General features: G+C 36.2%; 1 protein-coding gene across 1 annotated transcript in view; it reads left to right on the top strand.

Moving 5' to 3' along the window:
* MALRD1 (MAM and LDL receptor class A domain containing 1) overlaps positions 1-23,432 on the top strand; it is a 234,716-nt gene extending 211,284 nt beyond the window's left edge. The window contains exons 36-40 of the mRNA XM_041489150.1: positions 11,965-12,047; positions 12,140-12,230; positions 20,814-20,889; positions 22,550-22,606; positions 23,331-23,432. Of these exons, the coding sequence (XP_041345084.1) occupies positions 11,965-12,047; positions 12,140-12,230; positions 20,814-20,889; positions 22,550-22,606; positions 23,331-23,432 (409 nt within the window). The remainder of the gene's footprint in view (positions 1-11,964; positions 12,048-12,139; positions 12,231-20,813; positions 20,890-22,549; positions 22,607-23,330) is intronic.
* Positions 23,433-24,542: the final 1,110 nt, after the last annotated feature.

Below are 24,542 nucleotides of genomic sequence, written 5' to 3'. Positions count from 1 at the left end.
ATGGGAAAACACCTGCAGACACAGCTGCTACCATAGCCAATCGTTTTTAGTGGATGTTTTACCTGTGAAAAAATCCTTCTGGTAAAAAAATTAACTGTAGCAAAAGAACTTAGAAAGTACAGTGTCTAATCTCACTCAAAAGATAGTAAGCTATCATATGCAAATAATTTCAGTCTCCTTTTACACATTAGAAGTTGATTACCTCAGGTCATATTTGAGAACATATATGTAACAATATATTATTAATATATTTACTCCAAAAGAAAAAAAGGAACTGCTATGCATCATAGTTTTCAGCTATTTTATGTTGAAGAATAAAGGTAGGACATTTTACCAGCTTTGTAACAGACTGTTTCAAGAGCAGTAAAAAAATAACAACTGCTAGAAACTCTGCAGAAAAAAATATACACTTTTCATTCCAAATAGATGAAAAATTGCAATGTCCTTAGATGATGAGAAGTGGGTTAATGAAATCACTTTTTCAGCTATATAAAAGCTGACTTCAGCTTATATAAACACCTCAGTCCTGTGGCTTTACAAAATGTAAATCTGCCCCTTATTGACACAGAATGTTTGTTATGGCTCCCTGCCACCTTGTCCCAGCTGCTAATATAAAATCATCAGTAGAAAAACAGAACATAGCAAGGATTCTTTGATCTCACAGGTTTTTGGATACTGCCTCTGTCTGTTAGGGCTGTTGACCAGCAATGCAGGCTAACTAGGCTTTTGTTCTGCCTGGCAGTACACGTTAAAGGAGCATAAAGGCTGCTCTGAATTGTTTTATGTACAGTGATTCGTTGCACAGTAGTGCTAACATCAGGGGAATAGTTCCCATTTCTTCATCTGTTCGACATAGTCCATGGCTGTAACCAAGAAGAGACTTTATTGAATGGATGCTGGAATGCTGTTAGAAATTTTTCTGTCATTGGCTATAGCTCACCATATGTTATTACAAATATGTGACATGTGAATCAGAGGAAAGGTTTTTATTTATCAAAGTTCCAGGTTGAAAATAACAATTAACAGTTGAAATTAACTTTTCTATTAAATTAATTCAAATAAGCCACATTTAGACCTATCTATTCTCCTCAATAATTGTTTCAAGAATGCACTTGGAGTTCAAATTTCTCTTCATAGCAGCAAATAGACTAGTATTAAGTGCTGAAGTTTGAAGGTTTAAATACTAAGAACAGAAGTGATGATTTAGCTATTGGTAATAACAATTGGGGTTTTTTTCTTTTGGCCTTTTTCTTCTTTTTTTTTTATTAGTTATTTTGAATTACCTCTGCAGTATTTCATGATTATAATCATGTTGCAATGCTAAACACTGAATACCAGAATTAAAGCTTTACATTTGGGAGGGAGGTGCATGGCAAGTTTGTGATCTACCAATTAAATATGTGCTTGCACAGGCATACCTGAGGGTTTGAATTGCAATTGCATGGGAATCCTCAGTTCCAGCTTCTCCTAAATTCTCAAGTCTTGATTCTGTAACCATAACAACGCTAAGAGAATGTGGAGCTGGAAGGAAGGTTGTGATGAAATTATTTTTATTGCATCTAAAGTATCTTAGGTTCTCATAAATTGTTTAAAGGTCATTCCTCTGAAGATTTCATAAATTTAACTTGATAACAAGAAACTAGAGAGAGAATTCCCCAAGCATCTGTGAAATTCATCTCTAATACCTGCAAGTTATGCAGAGACAACATTCCTGCATTAATTTCTGTGAGCCACACTGACATGTGTAGAACTCATTGCAGAAGTTAAGTCTTTTCTGAGTTGTGTGCAATTCAGAGAGTAAACCACTGTCTCTCTGGTACATGGATGATAAGCAAAAGGGATGTTTTGTGTCTGTTTTGTTTGGTTGGTGTTTTGTTGTTTTTGTTGTTTTGTTGGGTTTTTTTATATAAGCATACATTTAAAATAGAAGCAAAACATTTTAAAGAATGTATTCTTGTTAATGTAATCCTAGCCGGTACTTGTGCACATCCCTTTTACAACAGTGAGAAGCAGAATTAGATGTTATTGTACAGTGTTGTCTCCTGTGCAAGCAGATACATTTATGACTGTCTCAGAATGACAAAATGATTTATAATCTCCAATATATACAACAATCCACCTGCCAGGAGCAATACCTGGTGTTCGCAGGCTCTGGTTACAGCCAACCATTTCAGCTGATAAAATGACTGAACCAATGCTGAAAAGGGGCAGCAGAAAAAGAAAGAAAATAATTCTTAAACTTTTTTTATATTATTTGTGCCAAGTGTGTAGTTCAATATTGTCAAAACACTTCCATGGCACAAGTTTTTAAAATAACTATTTAATTTCACCTGGACATTGAAGATTCATTCAGATGAAAATCATTCAGAATGTAAACTGCAGTGAAAAGCAGATACATGAGCTGACTGAAATAAATATCTATTATTTATTACTTAGCTATGTGCAGATAATAATGCATTGAGTAGGTAGTACTGTTAGTTAGTATTATTGATTAAAAGCAAAAAGACCAAACATTAGAAAACAAAACAAGCAGAAAAAAACAAACACCCCAAAAAAGTCTCAAAAGAAACAAACAAAAAATTAACAACCAAAACCAATAATAATAACAACCTAACAAACAAAACAAACAAGCAAACAAACAGAAAGTTTAAAAAAACCAAACACCCCAAAATTCCCAACCCATAATCTAGCAAAAACAAGGCAATAAAAGGATGGTCTCTGTGATAAACTACAGCCACTGTAGATATATTCAGATCTTGTATCAGGTTTTCTACTTATAGAGAACCCTATCTGTTCTATCACAGCATTGTAATTTAAGCAAAAACCTTTTTTTGTGTGAAATGAACAGGTCTCTTCTATAATTTATTGCATTATTTCATAATCTTGCTTAAATGTGAAATCAGTGATGTTTTTGAAAGAAAAATAATTTTGCTACCAGCTGTCAATACAGCTGTGCAGCCAGACTTGCTGTCAGGTCATTCCTTAATCTCTATTCAGCCCTCTAAAAGTTGCAGCTAAGGTCTATATTTGAGACACAGGCATGTAAAACGTGTTTCCTAGAGATTTTTGCTTCTCTACCTCTTTCTCTTCTTGCCCTCTTTCTCTCTATATTCTTCTCTTACTTGGAGTGTTTTTCAAGAGCAAATCAAAGATCAGCTCCAAATGCACATTCCACAAAGGGCAAAAGGGAAGGAGGGAAAGAAGAGAAGAGAAACATAAGAGGGTCAAAGAAAGAAAGGCATATAAGATTGGAGAAAAAGAAAAAAAGGAGGAAGAAAGAGCTGGAAACAAGATGGATAGGCAGGCTGGCATGAAGGACTGCTTCTTTTCTGTCAGCTGATTTAAGCTAAGGTGCATCTCTTGCATGAACATTTTCACTTTTTAGGTGCTGCTGTAGTGATACAGGAGTCTTGGGTAGCCTCTCTTCATATGGCAAATGAAAATGTGCAAAGCTTCAATCTCCAAGGTTCCTTAGAACAAGAGAAGGTGCAGATTAGTCACTTTTCTCACTAAGTGAAGTGCTTTACATGCTCAGCACATAGCCTGCAGTACTTGTATCTAGCTTTCCTCAGTGGACAAGGTGCCAGCCCAGTGCTCACAGTGTGCCATATTTTGATTCTACTTCACTAAATTACTAAGCCTAGTTTATCCAGGCTTAAAATGATAAGATTATTTTATGGATGAAGTCATGTATTCTGAGGGTCAATATTTGCAAAGCACAGCTCTAGAAGCAGTGGTCTGAAACTCAGGACTCAGCTGTAGATTGGACTCTTACCTGCAGACATCAATGATCAGTGTCCATACTACATTTTTTCAAGTTGTTTCTTTCTCTGTTGTGTGGATGCCTCATGTCAGTATCAGTTAGAATTAAACAACATGCTTGCTGGTGGTTTGACCTTTAAGTAAAGTAGGTTGAAAGACTAGTTTTGTCCAGAGAAAATTTAATTAAAAAAGCTTTTTTTATTTCTTTAAGAAATCTTTAGGGTTTAATTTGTTTATTATCTAGCTAAGTGAACAGTAATATACCTGCTGAATTTAGCACCAAATTATTTCTTCAGCACCAGGAGTAGCTTTACAATTTGTCCCATGGGAGCTTTTAGCTCAGTGATATAGTAATGCAAAATCAGTTATCAGAAAACTATTATTTAAGAAGGTGAGAAAAGCTAGCATAAAAAGGAGTGTAATTGTTTAAACGATGGATTTCAGGTCTGGCCATCTTCTGTGAACATGTACTTCTGCTTCTTTGCAGTAGTTAAACAAATCTGTGCCGTAAAACACAGTGCATGTCACACACCAACCCTCAATGAATTCTGCTGGGGCCTATTTCATCAAACACTAAAGGCACAAAAGCAAATGACACAGCAAATAATTTCCATACAAGTCTGCATTTCCTTATGGTAAGATTAAACACCCTGAAAAAAACTCTGTCATGCAAGATTGTCAGGCACTGGTCTGAAACAGAAAGAATTTATGGAAATAATAAAGTAATTTGTTTTTCAGATCAGTGTAATTCTCATCAGAATAACTTCAACATTTTACTTTGTTCTGAAGTGCTTAGGTTAGGATCCCAAAAGAAATCAGGCAGATCTGGCAAGTTTCAGGTACTGACAGAATTTGTTTAAAATTTAAATTCAAATTCTCCATGAAATATAAGCCTTTTCATGTATCAACTAATTTCAGTGAATAAATATTTGCTCTGAAATTTTCCTACCTCTCTGTTCAAAATGACAGGCATTAGAGGAGGAATTTATCCTTCCCTACATAATAAAGGGTTCGCCTGCACCTAACAAGAAGTCATCCACAAGCTGTCCAGGATAAAATCTCACCTTCATGCTCTTATTCTAAAACCAGAAGTTGCTTATTTTCTGTTTCAACATTTCTCAGCAAACATTAAGGTTTTGTTCCTCTTGCCTAGCTGAGAAAAAGCTAAACGTTATCTATTTAGTCAGAATTAGTCATTGTGACACTGTTACAGACAATGGTAAAGCACCCAGTGAGGACTGGTCTCTTTATTTCACCTAGTCTAAGTTTGTCCAAAATGTCTCTAGGTGCCTCCCTTTTCAGGTGCTTAATGCTAGAAGAATTAAGTCCCCCTCTAAACCTTTAAACTGGTTACCATAGTTTCATTGTGTATCTCTTTGAAAAGCAATTAGATACACTGACCTCGCCTTTCCTTATAGCAGTTCTGCTATTCAACCCAGGCTGTAATTAGAACCTCTCGTTGTGGTTATAAGAGCAATGAGTAATCAGTGTGTCATGCTTGGAACCTGGGAGCAGCTCTCAGCACACACTGGAGAAAAGATACATATAAAAGATAATGATGCCAATATATGAATTTTCTTCCAAATTGCCATCAGTTATCACATTGGGCTCTGCAATCTCTAAAGAGTTCATTCTCTGATTAAAGGAGCACTCTCTACTACATATCATTAAGTTCTTGGCTTTTAAGACTTGCTGTGGGGCAAGGACTCCCTCAGGTCAGCTAACAACTGTGTGACAAATAGGTCTCTTATTACTAGTTTAAGATGTATTTCTTTTCAGTTTGATTGAATGTTCTGAAAGATAGACAGCAACACATGATTTTTCTTCCATTTACCATATATCATTTTGTTTACCTTCAGCATATCTGCTCCCACTCATCTTCTGTGTAAATTAAATCTGATCTTTTCCGACTTTGCCATATGAATTTAATCACTGTAATCTCAAAAGTCTTCTGTCTTACTCATTATGCATACTGCAGGTTTTATGATACAAAGTGAGCCATTACTTTCCTTGAATAATCTATGAGGATGCATAGATCTTTTCATAGAGCACTTCTAGAATCTGTTTATACCTTGTATTGCTCTCCTTCATGTTGATTCATTTGTATTTGCCACTTATGAATTTTAACAGTTTTCAGAATTGAAGCCATATCTACATCCTCAAATTCCAGGCCTTTGTTACCATACAGAGTCACACCATATCATTCTATTCAGAAGTTTAATCAGCTTTCTTTTATGACCGTTTATGTGGAGCTCTTGTTCCTCTCTTGTTCCTTGCTGTGCCAGTGGGAGTTTACAGCATCTGAGGATCTTCGGGGTGTGTGTGCAAAAGAATAACTACTTTGTTGAAGTAGAGTTTGCTTCTTCCTTCATAATGGAATGAAGAATTGCTGTTTCCATCAAGAGTCTAGTGAAGCTTTGTTTGCACAATATTGGTTGCAAAGACTAGTGAGCAGAGAAACTTCTACACTGATATAGCAAAGAGATGTAAATTCTGTTTGCCACAAGAAGCTAGCTGTGGTTTGGGTGGGGTTTTTCCCCTGTATCATCCAACACCACTCCTGGAGCAGCCTGCACTGCTATACAGCAGCTGTCCAGCATGTAGGCTTACACAGCACAGCTCCCAGACAATGTCAGCACTCACGTGTAATGTTCCCTATGTAATGTATTATAAACAGCAAATGCATCAGAAATATGGCAATGGCAAATCTGAGCTCACACAGAAGGTATTGCCTCACTGCATTGGAGCAGATTCATAAGAACATTCTCTAAAGGATATTGCAAATTGTATAGTCATGTTCAGAGGAATATACAGCTACAATCATCCACACGTTACTGCCTTCATCTGCCTACATACTATTAATACCATGTACACTGAATAGTTGGCTGAATAACTTTTGGTCATTCTGAACATGCACAAGGCATAACAGATTAGATTTTCTGTATAACAATTTTTTCAGACAAAAATAGGAAAAGGAGGTGTGCTTGGTATTCTGAAATGAAGCAGTGTATTAGCCAGACATGTTCTTGTAAATTAAAAATGCCTTGACTGAACATGAAAAACAACAGACACCTTGTCTGGTTCTTATTTTTCATTCTGAGTGAGATGAGCCACAACTGCAGGCACAAGATGCAGAAACACAGGCAATGCTAAGTTCTTTCCTCTGAATTACCAATATGTATTAATTAATGAGTTGGAAATCCTGGAAGCAAATCTGAAGGGTTAACATTCTGCCTTCCAGGGTGACTCTTCTATAAGAACTTGCTAATAGCAGAAGACATTTTGTCAGGCAGGATAGATTAGGATGTGCACTGGGATGGAAGTATTCAAGTGCTATTTCATCTGTCTTTCTCCGTTGCTCCTCCCGTTTCATCTAGGAGGAGTTTCCTGTCTAAAAGGATTGCAATGACTATATCTGTATTTCAGATAAGCTTAAGACTTCTACAAAATGTGGTGCTGCTAATTAGTCAAGATGTCATTAGTCCAAGGAAATTAATTGTACATAAATAATGTGGAATTTCATCTTCATGGCTCAAGAGATAAATTCAGTCTTTTCAGAATTGTCTGTCTTAAAAATAAAATAGCAGAAGAGGATTATTAAGGAAGCTCTTCAAAATCCCCATTACCCTGCTAATGAAGATTTAACACATAGCCCAGAAGACATGGTTGATCTGTAATCCTTAAGGTCCTTACACCACAACAGTATTGGCATATCCCTAGCTGCTCTCATCAGAAAGAAAAGTAATTGTGACTGTGAAGAAACAACTTATCAGCCTCCCAGAAGTACAGTCCATGCTCAGCAGTGGATGGGTAGTTAAGAGTGTTCTGCTTCATTATCTGGACTTCAAGGGAGTCATCTCTTGGGTGCATGCAAAGGCTGCTCCAACCTGGTGCTGTTAGAGTAATCAAAGTTCTCTTCAGGATTGATTGTCTCAAGGATTGCACAGTACTAAGGTGAAGTTTGACTTGATTTCCTGTAAAGATGCCTGGTATTATTACTGTTATTCACTGATACAATTTTGCAGTAACAGTCAAATGAAGAAGTCTGGGGCTTGAGACCATTTTTTTGAGATTGCAAAAGTATAGGATTGTGTATTCTGTGCCTTCAGTACAAACACCTAGGGAAACCTCATCCATCTCAAAATCACAGTAAATATCATGGTTGTTCTTGACACCCTTTCCCCCCAATACTTTTATCTTATTCCTCAATGAAAAGAGAGGCTCTTCCAGTGTTTTATCGACTATCTAGTACTTCATGCATTGGACAGAGTGTGAAGCCTACAGGAAATGTCACTAGATGAGAAGAACACAACAACACAGCTGCAAAGGACTGCACAGGCAGAAAGCCATGGAGAGTCAGACTCAGAGAAAGGGGTACATGTATCTCATTTCTTAAGGCTGACAGGTTCTGTGTTTTGTCATGTAAGTTTTGCATAGCTTCTAACCAACTAGTTTGATTGGTTGGTTATTGCCTGCAATAGTTTCTGGATTTTGTTAAATATAAAATTATATATAGTGGTATAGCATTTTCAAACCTGTAAAGGATTTTCATTCTGCATTCCTTAGCAAAACCTCCAACTATCCTATAGAAGATCATGCCTAAAATATTTGTTTGTGTTGAAAGTACCCCTCAGCTTTCTAGTACAGTGAAATAACTGGAATAGTTTGATAAAAGCTAGTTATATTTTAGTTACATTCATGGTCTAGAACTGTTATCTTCTTCTCTAATCTAAGTTATTGGCAGATATTGGTGCCAGAAATCTCATTCTATCCTTTTGTTTCAAGTTACAGAGTGATTTCTCCACCACAGCTATCACTGTAGTCAGCTAGAATTTCTAGAGAGGATAGATATAAAAGGAACAAATCTTGCAAGACATCTATGAAGCAAGATTGTTTTGAATATTTAAGATAAGTTTCCCTCTATTCCGGGAACAGAAAAACTTGGCTTCATTAAAAGCCAGAGGCAATGTTTGTATCAGCTGAGAGCCATTAATGAGCAATTTTCCCAAGTTTTTCTTGGAGCCTCACTGAAAGTTGCAGGCTTCTAAACTAGCTGTAACCCTTACTTTTGCTTCTCTCTTTTTTTTTTTTTTTTACTTGAGAAGATGGAATTTTGTTAGTAATGAAAAAACAAATCTGATAAAGGGTTGAATGAATCTCCAAATTACAACCAAGATTTTTCTGAGAGTCTTATATTTTACCTCAGTGACAGAGATGATCGCTAAGATTCCCTATCACAGGTAAAAAATAACAAATAAGTTAACGTGTGAAGATACATGTGGGAGCACTTAACCAACTTATATACTCACTCTTCAATTTATTTGCTGTTCAGCACTCCTTTTCCATCCTGGTCTTTAAGTATTAGCTGTGTTGTTTTTACTATCTTCATCTTTTTTGCCTTCACTCCTCCCTCTCCCTATAAAATAGTCCTTATGCTTCATGCTTTACAATATTTCCCCCATCAATTTGTTCTTTTAAATTTGTCCTTATAAATTACCAATTTCCAGAGATATTATCTTTGCTGTACCTTTATCCATTTTTACTCTTTTCTTTTTTCTTCAGCCAATATCAGTGATACTTACAATAACAACCTAGATGGACACAGTGGAAAATCATTTCACTGGCTAAAATTACACCTTGATAGTCTGACATCAGATTCCCAAGAGGTATGTGTCATGTAGCATTCAGGGATTTGAAGAGGAATGAATGGCCAAGCCAAGGGAGATAGTAGTTAACCACAAAATCTGGGTGTATAGGAAGATCAACTAAAAGATGCTTAACTTTTTTACCCACAATCCAAACATAGCATGAATATGTGGAAATGCTCCATCAATAAATGGAAACACAGCATATGAAGATATATTTAGATATTTCTATGTAGTAGAACTTTCCTACAGTCCTACCTACCAGTACACACACCTGCTTTATGAGAACTACCTCTTTGCAGCTCTGAGGTGAGTTATGTCCTGGTGCCACCAAACCAGCAAATGGTACCTCTGCTCACCACTCGGAGTAGTGCTTGTGCACAGCTGCAAATCTGTTTTCTTACTCTTTCTTTTACAGCCAAGTCCTGCAGTGACAAGAAAGAGGCCAATTTTGGTTAAAAGCATATCTAGTTCAACAGAATATCTGGCAAACACGGAGAAGGGAAATTATACAATTGAGAGCAATCAGAAAATTCTTTTGATGGGTGATTACCAGCAGATTGCAATGTTTCTGCATGGATCCACAGAGCCTGGTGTCAGCCCAGCTGCAATTTGACATTTTTATAAGATCATCAGTCTGCATAAAAGAGCAGCTTATGAATAACATGATTTTTTGTAGTATACTGAAGAAGAAGGAGGATTGAAGAGACCAGGTATTTTCAGTCACTGAACACAATGGGTCTTCAGCTCAGCCAGAGCTGTCAGCTGAAATTATACCATTTTATTCTTTAGAGTTAGCATGTCAGAATAAGCCACTGGCTCTAGTTTCTGAAGCTAGGATTCATTAGTATATCAATTAGTAACCTTGAATAAGGTAATCCTTTAACCAGAGAAAACCCATCTGTGGTGTAAATGAGTTAAATAAAATCTCCCTCTGTCCACTGTATTCGAGTTGGGCTGATACTTCCCTTCTGATATAGTCTCTGCCCAAAATTTTTTAACCATACATCAGTCTCTTTAGGTCATTGGTGAAGTCACCTTCCTGTCATGTCTGAAACTGAGATATCGATCTGGTTTCTGACATGCCCTGATCCTTTAAGGATTCTAATTATCATTGCAGCTACAGATTCTTGCTGCTCCTGTCACCCCACCCTTCCTCTTCCTACATCCAGCACTCTTAAGTCATTTTCTGGGAAAATGAAGTACTCCTGTCCCTCTGAAATGTCTAGTTATCTCAGTGTGCAGCTGCTAGGGGAAGGCATGTGGGCAATACCTTGTGCCAAACTATAGGAAATAGTATGAAGTCCTCTCTCACATGTTCAGATTAAAGAACCTTAATATAAAGATTTAATTGTGTATATGTAAGGTTTCATACTATATATTTAAGGAGAAGAAACCACAATTTCAAAATTACATCATAAAAAGTGGTGACTATGGAAAAAAATCATGGTCTTAGAGTTAGCAAGGATCTCAATACACATTCCAGCCAACATTAATAGTTTATGAAACTGTAAAGAAAGAAATCATAGGTGAAAGGAATTTTCCATGCATTTGACACTAGTAGGACTGAAACTGGACAACTACCATCACTTCTTTCTGATACACCCTTCTAAAAAAAGTTTAAAATTTATGAAGCTCATAAATCACCAGCCATGCATATAATTGGAAAGCTGGTAGAAGTCATTCCATCAATACACTCAGGATGGGGTTCAAACACCATCTGGGGTGCCTGAAATGATGATGTCAGTATGTGGCTGTCCCCCTGACAACCCTTTATGTTGCAGCCATTTTGACATTCCCCATGTGTCTCACCTGCATGTCCAGGGTCCCTTCATTCTCATGGAGACAGAAGGCCACAATAAAAGCAAGTAGACAAAAGCTTAATTGAGGCAAATTAAAGTGACAAGTGATACAGACCTTTTTGTTGATTAACAAAATCAACAAGTGTAAATTAAGCAACAAGTTTAAATTAAAACAGCAAAGCTTTTGTCAGATATTTTATATTTTGGTCACTTCAAATCAAGACCAAATTTTACCAAACAGAAACTTTGGAATAATTTTACATGGCTGCATTCAAATATAGCTTTGGTTTTGACAAGGAATTTGTTGGCGAGGAACCATCTTTGCAAAAAATAAATAGAAAAACGAGACAAATTAGGTGATGGGAGAAAAAGATCTTTCTCCTATTCTAATTGTATGTCTTTTTCTATATTAGTGTCCCAGTCCCTCAACTCAGAAATATATTTAACCCTCACATGGGGGATACATGAAAATTAGTCAATTTTCTTTTGCTGTGAGAGAATAATATGATGGCATTATGGAAAAGGAAGCAAATTCTAATCTTTGAACTTAGTTTTATTTTTTTCTGTCTTCTTAGTTTGTTTTGTATATTTGTGACTTAGATTCTATTATATTAACTTTGATGCTGCTCTTTGTGATTCCTGGAAAAGCTTCAGTCACTGGCAAAAGTGCTCAAAACTTTGGCATTTCTTCTGTGCTCATCACTGTTTATGAACCTTTCTCCTCCCTTCTTCAGAAATTCTTGTTTTATTCACAGATGTGAAAAAGGATGGAAAGGAAACCGTTGCCACATAAGTGCTAAGCCTCTTCAGCCTCCAACTTCAAGTCTCCTACAAAATGGTAGGTCTGTAAAAAGAAAGCAATGTCTTTCAATTCATTCTTTGAGTCTTTCATTTTACTTATTTCTGTCTTTGATTGCTCTGATTTTGCAGATATTTGGATTGGATTGGGTATCGGTTTCTTACTGATTAAAATTACAGCTGCTGCCTTGTATTTTCTTTCAAAGAAGAAAGTGCCAGAAACGTAAGTAAAACTTTTATTTTGCATATAGCAGACACAAATGTGGCACAAAACGATGGCCAACTGCCCAGGCTTGTTAGTTTCAGCTTTTGAATCTCCCCACAGTCTCTCTTCATATCAAACACTAAGCAGAAAACGTAACTTTGCAACAAAAACTTTGCAACCTTAGCGGGCCCCAGTCTGGAAACAAAGAGCAATGGCTTGATTGTACCTAGAATGTTTTGATTGTGGCATTGTATGAGTATTCTTAAATTATAAATTTTTGTGGTTTTTAGGACATGCCTTCAAATGACAATTCAGCATTTCACAGATGTATTTACAAGCCCTTCCTATCATCCCTCTGATAATCTCTGCTTTTTCTCTCCTTCGATAATCTCTGCTTTTTCTCTCCTCCCTAACTTTATTTTACTCTAATCTCTGTATTGCTTCTATGCCTCTCCCTCAACTTATTGTGCTAGATCCTTCTCTGCCAGAAAGTATCTAGCACTGTCCCTTCCTCCCTTTCAGCAATTCCTCTTGCACATTTCCTTGTCCATTTTTGTGCTCTTAGATTTTCCTCACCCTTCATTTTCTTCTCCAGAATTCATCTTCAAAGCTGTCTCTTTTCCTTTAAACTTGTTCTCTGCTATAGACTTTCCTCTCTTTGGGGACGTTGCTATCTCCCAAAGTATCTACTAAACTGTGCAGACTCCTGTCCTGACATTATTGCTGCTGACATGTCTCCTATCTCTGCGTGCTCCCCTGACAGGTAGAGCTGTCTGTGGACACAAAACAAAATGTTGAAGCAGAAACCTTTATTGGTTGCGCTACTGTTAATTGAGTGCATCGCTTCACCTGCTTTCCTTACATCTTCTTCCTCTTCTTTAAAGCAGGAATAACATTTCCTTATCTGATTTCATGGGGCTTTAAGGTTTAATTCATTCACATTAATGCAACCTGCCGAGCACACGTTATGGAAAAGCAATTCAGAAGTGCAAGATTACTTGTATTGTAAGAGCTGCTGCATTTTTCTTTTTGTGATTTCAACAGTTATCTTTGAAAAAAAGAGTTTAATTTCTCAAAACATGTTTGATAGTGTTTTAATTTTAAAAATATTATTGTTTCTTACACTACTTCTTCTGTGCTCTCACTCAACACTCCCTTTATATTTTTCTTTCATAAATGTCTACTCATTAATATTTTAATATAATAATAATATAAAATAATTATATATATATTTATATTATTATTATATAATAATAATAATATAAAAATATTATTATTCTTCTGTGCTCTCAGTCAACACTCCCTTTATATTTTTCTTTCATAAATGTCTACTCAAAGGTTACTGCACTGCCATTCACATCTCTTTTAGCCATAAATCTATATTTAAGGAATATTTTTTCTTTTCTTATAATTACTTAGGCTAGCAAAAAAAAAAGGAGTCTTTTTTGTACCCTGTTGCAATATGATGCCAAGCAATATGGTACTATTAAGTATAAAAACGGGATGAATGAGGATCTTCTTTGTATGTGTCTAAGAATATACCACAGCCCTGATATGCAGAGAACCAGAGCTGTGAAAGAGAGGATTAGACAAGATTACAAAACAAAGCTTATTCTGGTCTTGATTGTTTTCATTAAATCTTCCAGAAAGGTAAGTTATTATAGTGATGGAAATTTTTGTGACTACAAATTTTGTCTATTAGAAACTGAGAGTGTCAAATCGTTTTGCCCACACTACAAATAAAAGTTTTTATTTTCCTTGTTTTCAATCACAGTCAACTTAACATGTAAGTCAAAATGCTTTCATAGGCATCTGGCTAAAAAATAATCTAGCTAATAAATGGCAGTTTGTTTGAAATTGTGAAAACAATGGAACCTGAACTTTTGAATTTGAGAAGATAAGATCATCCAGGCTCTTCCTCTTCAACTACCTAGTGCATACCATGATTTGGTATACAAAAATCACAGCTGGAAATATAGTAGTAAATTACGGCAAGTTATTCCTGAGCTGCTTAATCAGTAATCAGAAGAGACTAGTCAAAATGCAGCCGATGTTAACGTACTGAAGTTTGGATCTTTAGGACAACACTTTATAATAAGAAGTGACTTGTGTTTGCATAAGTCTGTAAAATATACAATGTGACAGCACCACACAGAGGCATGAGATTTTTCTCCTGATTTTTTTAAGGGATTTGATGAATGAGAGGATTTTACTGGCACATAAATGATCGTTTCCTACAGTTAATTTCCACTTGTGTCTGCTTTTAGCCCTCCTGAGCCATGTTGTTTTCTTAAAGCCATTAGGTACTAGAGTCACTCTAGGGAAGCTTTCACATACTTGAGGCCACATTTACTACCTTTTGATAAATTCTTTTGCTAGCTATTTTTAGGTAATTTCTGTTAGCATCCCCTTGCTTTACTGTATAGACCCACCTATGCAGGCACTGGCAGATGGTTCTCCAGAGGCACATTAGGAGTTGTAGGCGTTATCTCCCATGACATCTTAAAGTGTTGTGTAGGTCCATCTAAGTCTCAGGGCAAAAAGTACAGGAATGTGCACAAGAGCTGGAGGAGCTTAAGAGTCCAATAGAACTCTTTTTTTTTTTCATCAGAAAACCAGGTAGGAGGAAGTAAGGGTAGGCTGAGTACCCCTCAGGTGATTTCCAGCTAGAAATTTGTCACTAACCACAGCGAGAACCTAATTCACATTTGTCCCTCTTCTTCTTCTCTGGAAATAATAATAGTGTCTTAATCTGCCCTTCAACCTAGAATGGATGCCCTGCTTCCCCTTTTATTTCTCCTTCTCTTTCTCCTTTGCAGAATTTAATTTCTGATCTGCAGGCTTTAAACACTCCCGTTACTGAGTGGGAGTTACTGGAAGTCATCATGTAAGTTTACTTCCTAATGGACAAAAGCAGCTTTACATGGCTTGGCAGCAGCATACTTCATTACCATGACAGCATTCAGATATGTCAGATACTTCCCAGTCCCCAGCTGGGGATATGTGAAACTTTTGTATAGAAACTCCAAATCAGAGAAGCTTGTGAGTTTCTCTCATTCCTGTTACACTATAGAGATGATGTTCCCTAATCCAGAAGGGAAGGCTGCCAGTTGCTCCACTCTATCAGTGACGTTTGTCCTTGTTGACCAAATAGAAGCAAAACTTCATTTTAGTTTCCATTTTTTTGCAGCTGCCTTCTAATGCTTCATTGTAATTTGAAATGTGAGAGTATGAAAAGTAAGTGACCTTCTGTCCAGCCAAGCTATGCCTTTTTATTATTTCCCCCAAATCAGTCAAACTCCCTGGATCATTTCAGTTTGCTTCTTTCCTGTTCCTGAATTGTGCCATCCACTGCAAGGCCAATGTACAACAGCTGTTATCAGTTCTGTCTATCTTAATGAACACAGAACATTAAATTTTCCAAAGCATATAACAATGTATCTTGCCACACAAGCAAAAGAGTGAAAAACTGAGGCGTTATGAGAAACCATTTTAAAATTATAGAAAATCATGGAAAGAAAGGGCCCACAGAGGCCATTTTTCATCCTGCCACATCACAGCCTCAATTGTATCACTCCTGAGTTCACATTTAAAAACCTCTAGCAACATGAATTTGATGGCATCCTCAGGCTATATAGGTACCTTGGGTAGAAAGAAGTTTGCTTATTTTCCAACTGCTGATATGTCTGTTTATCATTTAAGTTCATTTCTATTCACCATGGACAATAACAGATCATTCCCTTCCTCCTTGCAGAAAGCTTTTTTTCTTCTTGAAGGCAGTTGTCCTGCCTCCTTACAGGCTGCTTTCTTCAGGGTAAACAAGCTCAGTGCTTTTTTTCTTTCTCCATAGTTAAGGTTTACTTACAGTTACGATGACTCCCATTTTCTGTTGCCAGACTTTCTGCAATTAGACCATACCCTTCTGGAGGTCTGGTGTGAAGGAACGGGTGGTGTATTCCGAGGGAAGCTCTCCAAACAGATCTGAGGGGCTGCCAGAGGTCATTGCTGGCTGTGCCTCTGTTCCTATATCCCAAAGAGATAAACAGAATGACAGCACAATGACATTTAGTGAATCGTTTTCAGCTTGTGAACTGGAACAGAAACAGATACAGTTCATGTATAATGGGAGAAAAATGTGCAGTTTTATGGGAAAAAGTAAACCAAAATTTGGAAGCATTAGCCCAAATGTTGTTTGGGAATTGTTGTATAGTCTAATGCTGCTATTCAAATCCATTCATTCTTCTGTGGAGTATTGCTGTTCTGAAGGATGAGTGCTATAGTCAGAAGTTTTCAGTTTTTCTGAAATGTTACAGCTGATGATCACCACACATAGGAACAACTGCACAGAAACACAAGGAAACACACTGAGGCACAGCCAGTTTCTGTAGTCTGTAGCCTTCAAAATCATGAAGATGAACGTTGCAAAGGAGTGATTTCATTAAAAAAAAAATACTTCCCCAAAGTGACTCAAAAGGTACAAAATACAGACTTAGGAAACCCATACAGCATATTAACAGTAGAATCAAACATCCAAGTGACCTATACATTGTTTTAGATGCAGCTTTTGGAAAGTCTTCTCTCCTTGCATCATGCCTCCTATTTCTTTTATGGGATGTGCAAAATATAGCTTACTTCAGCAAACCTAAATTTAGTTGAAAATATTTTAAACAAGCTTTGGAAGTTAAGATCTTGAGTTTTAGTTTCTATTAAGAACTGCGGCTTTAGCACACCTACAAAGATTCTTTTAAGGGATTATTTTAATTAGTAGCTTAATTGTAATTAAATCTTTGGTTGACTAGACTTCATCATTGTTGTTGTGGATCAGATGATAAGCATTCCTCAAGTATGTGTTTCCTAGGAATCTGTGTTCTGTATGAAAGATTTGTTTTTTCTTTTAAAGGTATATTGAAAAGTACAAAATTATTAACTCTCACATCCAAAAAAAATGAAATCTAGATACTTTAATTTTCCATTAACAAGAATGATGCTACTCAGCAGTCTATTTACACACTGGTGGGTATTTTGTGGAGCATAAAACGTCTTCCTGTCTTTGTGAAATTGTAGTGGAGAAACCTTTGACAAGGCAGTAGTTTTTGCTACTAAGGAATGCAGATGAGCTTAGCAAAGCTATGCCTAATGTTACCTCAACCTAAGATGATTAATTCTCTCCATTCCTATTGTGGTATTTCTGGTTATGTTAGAAAACCCAGTTCTCTATAAATGCCTTACACACATATTTGAGGTGGTTTTTTGGGTTTTTTTTTTTGTTGTTGTTGTTTTTTTTTTTTTGGGTTTTTTTTTTACTTTTTTAAACTTTTGTTTTTTACTTTTTTTTGCTGCAGTTACTACCTTATCCAAATGATAGATTACAGCACTTGTGTAACATGTGATTAAATTTTCTCTTACAAATTCTTTTAAGTAATTTGAAAATATTTTAGAAATTTTAAGACTATCTATTGATATCCCTTAGAAAGAATTGCTTGCTGCATACACAGAGGGGTAACCATATATAAGTTTGTATAAACATATTCATATGTATGCATCTATATGTTTATATATGGTGTATGTATGTGTAGCATAAGTTACATAAGGTAGTATATTCAAGGTGACTTTTGAATATTGACAAAAATGTTAGTAAGAACAGGACAGAAATTGAGAAAGTTAATTTTCCACTAAGTTTCTGGTGCATAAATTCAAGCAGTGCCCATATTTTGGGCCATAAAATTCCCATTATCCCTAAGGTCCAGTGACCAACACATATGCTTTTCATGATTCAGATCTAGAGTCATCTAGGGATGACACCTGAAATCTGGTGGACTCAATTTTGTTGCTTGAGACATAGACAGGACTGATTTCAGCACTAGGAACACCAACCAAAAACATGTTGTTGAAGAACTTGGGCAGCACTCTGTTAGGTGCCCACAGTTTGGCACAGTATCCTCCTGGTTAGTTCCTTCTTGCAGAGGAAGCTGGAGATCTCTGTTCAGCATCCTCCTGCCCTCAGGAGAGACCACGTACTCAGCATGTTCTTGCCCAAATAAGCTGTGTGTGTGTCTTGCACAAACTGCTCGAGTTTAACGGAGTGATGAAAGAGAGCCAGACCAATCCCTGTCCTTACCATTTGCTACTGGCACAGTAAGGGTGGCTCACACTGATAATTGTGTGACCGGTGTTGCCCTTTGGAAGTGTCTCAACTGACTCTAAGGAGAACTGATTTGCTTAATTTGATATCATGCTTTTAGGCCTTACAGTTAGTTTGTGATGTCCAAATGAGGCACCAAAATTAAGGCATGCAAGTCTGGCCCTTTGGGCACTAGTTTGAAGCAGAGCCAAACTCCTTAAAAACTTATCTGAGTTTGCTTCTGGCCTTAGATTTTGTGAGCCATGCTTTCATATTACAGTAAAAAATAAATTTTGTCCACATTTTCTGGACTTCATTCAGGAGGACTGTGATGCAAATATACACTCAGTAAGCATATAAATAATCTTTCATTGCTTCACTAAGCAAACTAAATGAATCAGAATATAATGATTTATTACAGTAAAGATTACATCAAATGAAAAAAATAACAGGTTCAAATAGTCTGCTTTCCCCATTGTTGTGTCACGTAATCAAAATAAATTATGAGACTGGCATTAGAAGCAATTACTTTCTGACAGTCTTGTGAAAAATTTTAGGGAAACATGTCTGGTTTAGTCTTAAACCAAATATAGTTTCTTGCATTGATTTAATTCATAAGGTAGAATATTTCTGTGTCTTCTACTTCTCTTCCCAAGCAGCAATTCTGGTTTTAGCTATTTGCAGCAGAAATCATTCAGTGTGTCTCCTGTGTGGCTCCCACTGAGGAACAGCTCCCCTTCCCAACATCCCCATGGGCTCTGCTCCCGTGACTGCTCTTGTTCCCTCAGTCCTGCCTACCCCAGTAATACAGAGCCTGTCTAGCAGATTCTAGGGAGACATGGCTTCAACCACCTGCAGGAGCAGCTTTGGAACAGAAACACTTTTTAACAGAACAAAATTTATTTCTCCATCATCAAGACTGTGGGAAGCTTTAGGGAAAATTTTTGTCTTAGAATACTGCACACAAGGCATAAAAACTGTGGATAAAACCCAAAAATCTAAATGCATCACTTCAGAAGCAAAGACTAGCTTCTGCTTCATTCTTCAGTAATTTTAGCTAATACATCTGTTGCTTTTTATGTAGTATTGGAACAGCTATGGTGATTCTGGGCCTCTCGCGATAAGAAAGATATTGAGGTGCTGGAGGGAGTCCAGAGCAACAAAGCTGATGAAGGGTTTAGAAATTAAATCCTAGGAGGAACAACTGAGGGAGCAGGAAGTGTTTTGCCTGAAAAGAGAAAAGAAGGGGCAAGGGAGACCTTACTGCTCTCTATAACTACCTGAGGTAGGAGATTGTGGCCAGGTGGGGGTGAGTCCCTTCTCTGAGGAACAAGTGACCGGACAAGAGGACGTGGCCTCAAACCGTGCTAGGGGTCTTCAGGCTGGACATCAGGAAGAATTTCTTCACCAAAAGGTTTGTTAAGCATTGGAACAGACTGCCAGTGGAGGTGGAGTCACCAAACCTGGAGGTGGAAGGGGCTGGACATGGCACTTAGTCCAGCTGACAAGGTGGTGATCAGTCAAACACTGGAGTCAGTGATCTTAGAGATCTCTTCCAACATAAATGAGTCCATAATTTTGTGATTTCAAGCAATGTGGAATATTAACAACTAGTCATCTATAAGGGAAAAAAAATATTTAGATCTAGGCAGCATGTTCCATGCCCATTCTGCTTTTGAAGAAAAATTTGGTTAACAGCACAGGTCATAAGTGCTTCCAGAAAGAAATGTGACATGGGAAGACCTCTATCAAGAAAGCATATCTTTAAACCTCCAGATGAGGTAATAAACATGAGATCCATAAATATTTTTAGCAAAATTTGTCCTAATAATCTATTATAATTTGTTTAAGGCATTGTGTTAATTAATGAAAAATTTGCATTTCAATACCTCAAGTGATTATCTATTCCTGCCTTTGCAGAAAAAGATAAGGGTAGAAAAAGCTTGTATAGCTTTAAAACTGATGCTGATGATTTTTACCCAAAATGCAAGTTCTTCCCCAATGAATTGGAAAAGTGGAGTGCTTATAACAATTAAACAACCGAGGTACTCTTGAACTTGGAGCCTATGACCATGTTAATCAATGAATTGTCAGTGTGATAGCAAAACACAGGAAGAACACAATCTCATCCCATGCAAAGAAATTATAGGAATTCAACTTTTAAGGTGATCTCAAGTTTTATTTAATATATATCACTATATCTGCATTTTATAAATAACTAAATAGTTCTATGCACATCCAGAAGCATATATTTTTTGAAGCAACAGATGAAAATTTGTTATTTTAACCCAGATATTATTTATCCAGAATATTGGTTTAATTTCATGAATTTCAGTAGAGCTCAGTCGTAAATATATTTAGCCACCTATTTTTTTTTGACTCAAGTCTTTTGAACTTTAATCTGCTTGGTTCTTTGATGACCTGTGTCAAATGGTGGTTTTTGTTACATTGTTTTGTTTTGTTTTGTTTGACTTCCCAAGGAAAGTGCAGGAAACTGCTATTTCTTCATTTGCCAATCCATTGTACAAAGACCTTAGCTCATCTGGGAAAGTAAAGGTAAGCTGTCTCTATATGTTCAGAAAAATGTGAGGTAGTCCTCAAATAGTTTTCCATTAAAAGAATGCAATCCCTGAGAGAATGCTATTCAATAAAATAAGTGATAATTAAAAATTTCCTCAATACTCAGATCAGTTCCAATGCATTTTCAAAACAGTAATAGTTGAAATCAGCTCAGTTTTGACAACATCTCAGTGTTTATAATTATCATGACTATGGCCTGATGATTTGGAGGAAAAAAAGTGGTTTGGATTAAATATTTACCCACACATAAATAAGAATAAACTCAATGGGACTCATCTCCTTTTGTATCTGGAAAATAAACAAACAAACAAACAAAAAACCAAGACAAACCATCCAACAAAGCAAACACACAACAAAAGAAACACATCAACAACAATAAACACACAAAATGCATGATTTGGCAACCGAGCTGCCTTTGCACACTCACTTAACTTTAATAAAAGAGTTTTTAGTCCTCCCCAATACCTTAAACATACATCACAATTCCCATCACTGTAAAATTCACCTTGACACTAAACAAGCAACTGGCCACACATTTCCCTAGTACCCTTTGCTGATCAGAATTAAGAAACTGATAGAGCAAAAAGAAATTTTTGAAAAAAATATGTATTTAAAAGTGAACATATTGCAGCAAAAGAATTAAAGGCAAGATTTAATTATCAAATTAGAATGATAACTAAAAATCATGTCTTAAATTTAATAAGAAATAAATTATTGAATTAAAATGAAGGTATCTCTGATATTTTGTTTATATAAAAAAAATACAAAGAACCTTGGAAAAAAAAGCAAAAAAAAAAGCAAAAAAATATTTTAAATATCCTTCCTGCCCTCATTTTGATACTACCCTTATTAGCATTGAAAGAGCTAGGCTTGATTTGAAATAAAAAATAAAGCTTGTCCTTTGCACAGTCAATAATATAAGATTCCACTGCAGCTTTGAATAGGATTAACTCTGACATGCCATTTACTTTCTGTAAAAAGGTCCTTACACCTGATTTTAGAGACATTAGATCAAATGAATTCACTTATAGGTTGGAGTTTGTGAGAGCTCCAAGTTGGAAATATTCCCATCACAATCATGTCCAATTCATCAGGACATTTTTATTTTAGTTAAAATAGATTCCTGACAGGCTTCATTTAATAGCAAGTTGAAAAACAGAAGCAGAGAGTCAGGAGAGACATTTTCATGGAAGACAGCCCCAGGCATTTTGATTGAAGTCCAGCCATGTACCAGAACTTCCTCTATTTTCTCCAAGACTGGGAAAATACATGTTTACACTAATTCTTCTTTTTAGAAGAAAACAGACATCATGAGTTTTCTCCAAGTCTGATGAGACTTAAATCTGAATACTGTCTCATCAATCAAAAGAGATGACAAAATGTGAGCAAAAGCTCTTGTCTCCCGCTGCATACTCACAAGTAATGCCCTTGTGGGAGTCTCTGAGCTTCATGAAGAACAGTTCTCCTGAACCTTCCTGAACACTAAAATCATGTGGGCTTAGCATAGCTCTACTCTTGCTCATAATACTGCCTCGTAATTTTGGATCCATAGAGTGTGCTACCCAGGCACCACATGGCAGAATATATTCTTTTCAGCTCACTAAAAATATTCTGAAGCAGTTTTTTCTTTTTATAGTCTCCTAGGTATGCCATCTCATCTACTGTTCAAATCAGTGTTTCTCCATGGCATGAGGTATGTAATAATATATTTCTAGGATATGTGTTGGACTAGTAAAAGAAATTCATTTGCAGAGGAAAAGGAAAAATGTCACTTAAAGTCAATGGTGTACTGCTACTTATACTGTTAGCACCTCTGGAAATCTGAGAAAGATGATTGGGGCTGAATTGGTTGGCAAGGACCTCATAATAACAATTCTAGTAATGTTGCTCTTCATAGCTACTTGGTACACCATACACTAAATCAGTAAGTTTCAGTCTGGGCAGATGCTCAAGAAAATGTTTAGAATTACTGAAATCCTTACCTGAAGGGTTCATATTATCTATTTTCTCATACATTTTTCAATCAAGGATATTATAACCATTTCCTTGAATAAAAAGAAATTACAATGCCCTGTACCAAAATTAGTGACCCACTGCAATTACACTATTGTACACAGGTCGCCTAAAATAGTACTAAATGTATATTGGACCAAGGACTCTGGAGACAAGGGAAAAAACAATAGAAACAGATGCAGAAGTAGGTTTAATGACTTGATCAGGGGCATGTGGTAGGTAATTGTTTTCGTGGATCTATGCTAACTTTATTCAGCTGAGTCGGGTCTAAAAATGTTTTGAGATTTTATAGTTTTCTTTAACATGTTACTTCTATAATGAATCTATAGACATTTGTATGTGCATTTTAAAAAATAATTGAATCACTTGGATTTTAAATTTCATTCTATCTTTTTTTCTTTTAGTATCCATTTAATGAAAATGTGAATGCTACTTCTTTTCCAAATCCTCTCTATGGTGTAGCAGCAGAAGACATGGAGAAATTATGCAGCTCCTTGAAAACTTAAACACAACTCAGGATCAATAGTGATCGTAACTCTCTGCCTAAAGATTTGTTATAAAATCTGAAAGTGTGTAATGATACTGTAGTATTTGCAAAATGAATTAATAACTCATCACAGGATAACTCTTATTAAAACAATTATATTCAAAAAGTAAAATTATATTGAAACTGGAATCCATACATAAGTAAACCATAATTATATATAGTCTTCTGTCATTTGTGTTGGTGCAGAAAAAGATTGATAATTACAACTATGAATTCATTTTACATTCATACAGTTCAAATTCCAGTATGTTAAGAAAATGTTTAATCCAATCCAGATTCTTTATGTTTGGGAATCATTATTTTTTGTCCATTATTTGAGAAATGATGACTTAAATATTTCTGTAATTTTGCATTAGAAAGGGATTTTAACTGACTCTTTTAGTGTTCCAAGATGCAGAAGCAAAAGAAAAGTCTTCATAAAATTGCAAAGATACCAAACTAAATCAAGAGTCATCATGAATCATTGATATTGGCTCAGCATGTGATTTATCTATGTGACACACCAGTATGTACACTTATTTCTAAAAAATATTTTTATTATTAGTCTTGATAGTTATATCTGACCAAATTTCCCTCCCGTCAGCTCTACAGTTCTGCAGTTCTGACCACAGTGCTCCTGATAAATTTAGCTTAGTGGCTGACAGAGGGTGGAAACTGGCATGTTCAGGAAACCATATTTCTGCTGAATAGGTTGGCCTCCCACACAGCTGAAACTTATGTCAGCCCATGCCTCCATGAGAAAGATATCAGGGAAGAATTCTGGGGTGCCTTGTGGTTTCGATTGTCATCCTCTCTGGTACCAGGCATAGCTTGTAACAGTATTTACACTTTAAATAACCTGACAAAATGTCATCTTCCATAATACCCACTTGCATTACATGATCATAATTTTTAGCTTGAAGGCTTAAGTGTTCCTGCTGTGCTTGTGTTTTCTCCGTTACTGTATTTCTACAGCTTGCTTAATTTTAAACCCATTGGCAAGTCTGAAAGTTACTAAACTCCTACAAATTGCATAAAAACAGACATCCACACTGTAGATAGTATCTCTGTTAATACCTTTATTCAGGGA

This window comes from Pyrgilauda ruficollis, unplaced genomic scaffold (assembly GCF_017590135.1).
Source record: "Pyrgilauda ruficollis isolate IOZ18807 unplaced genomic scaffold, ASM1759013v1 scaffold12, whole genome shotgun sequence".
Taxonomy (NCBI): domain Eukaryota; kingdom Metazoa; phylum Chordata; class Aves; order Passeriformes; family Passeridae; genus Pyrgilauda; species Pyrgilauda ruficollis.
The sequence above is the reverse complement of the archived record's forward strand: the minus strand, read 5'-3'. Positions and strand labels throughout refer to the sequence as shown.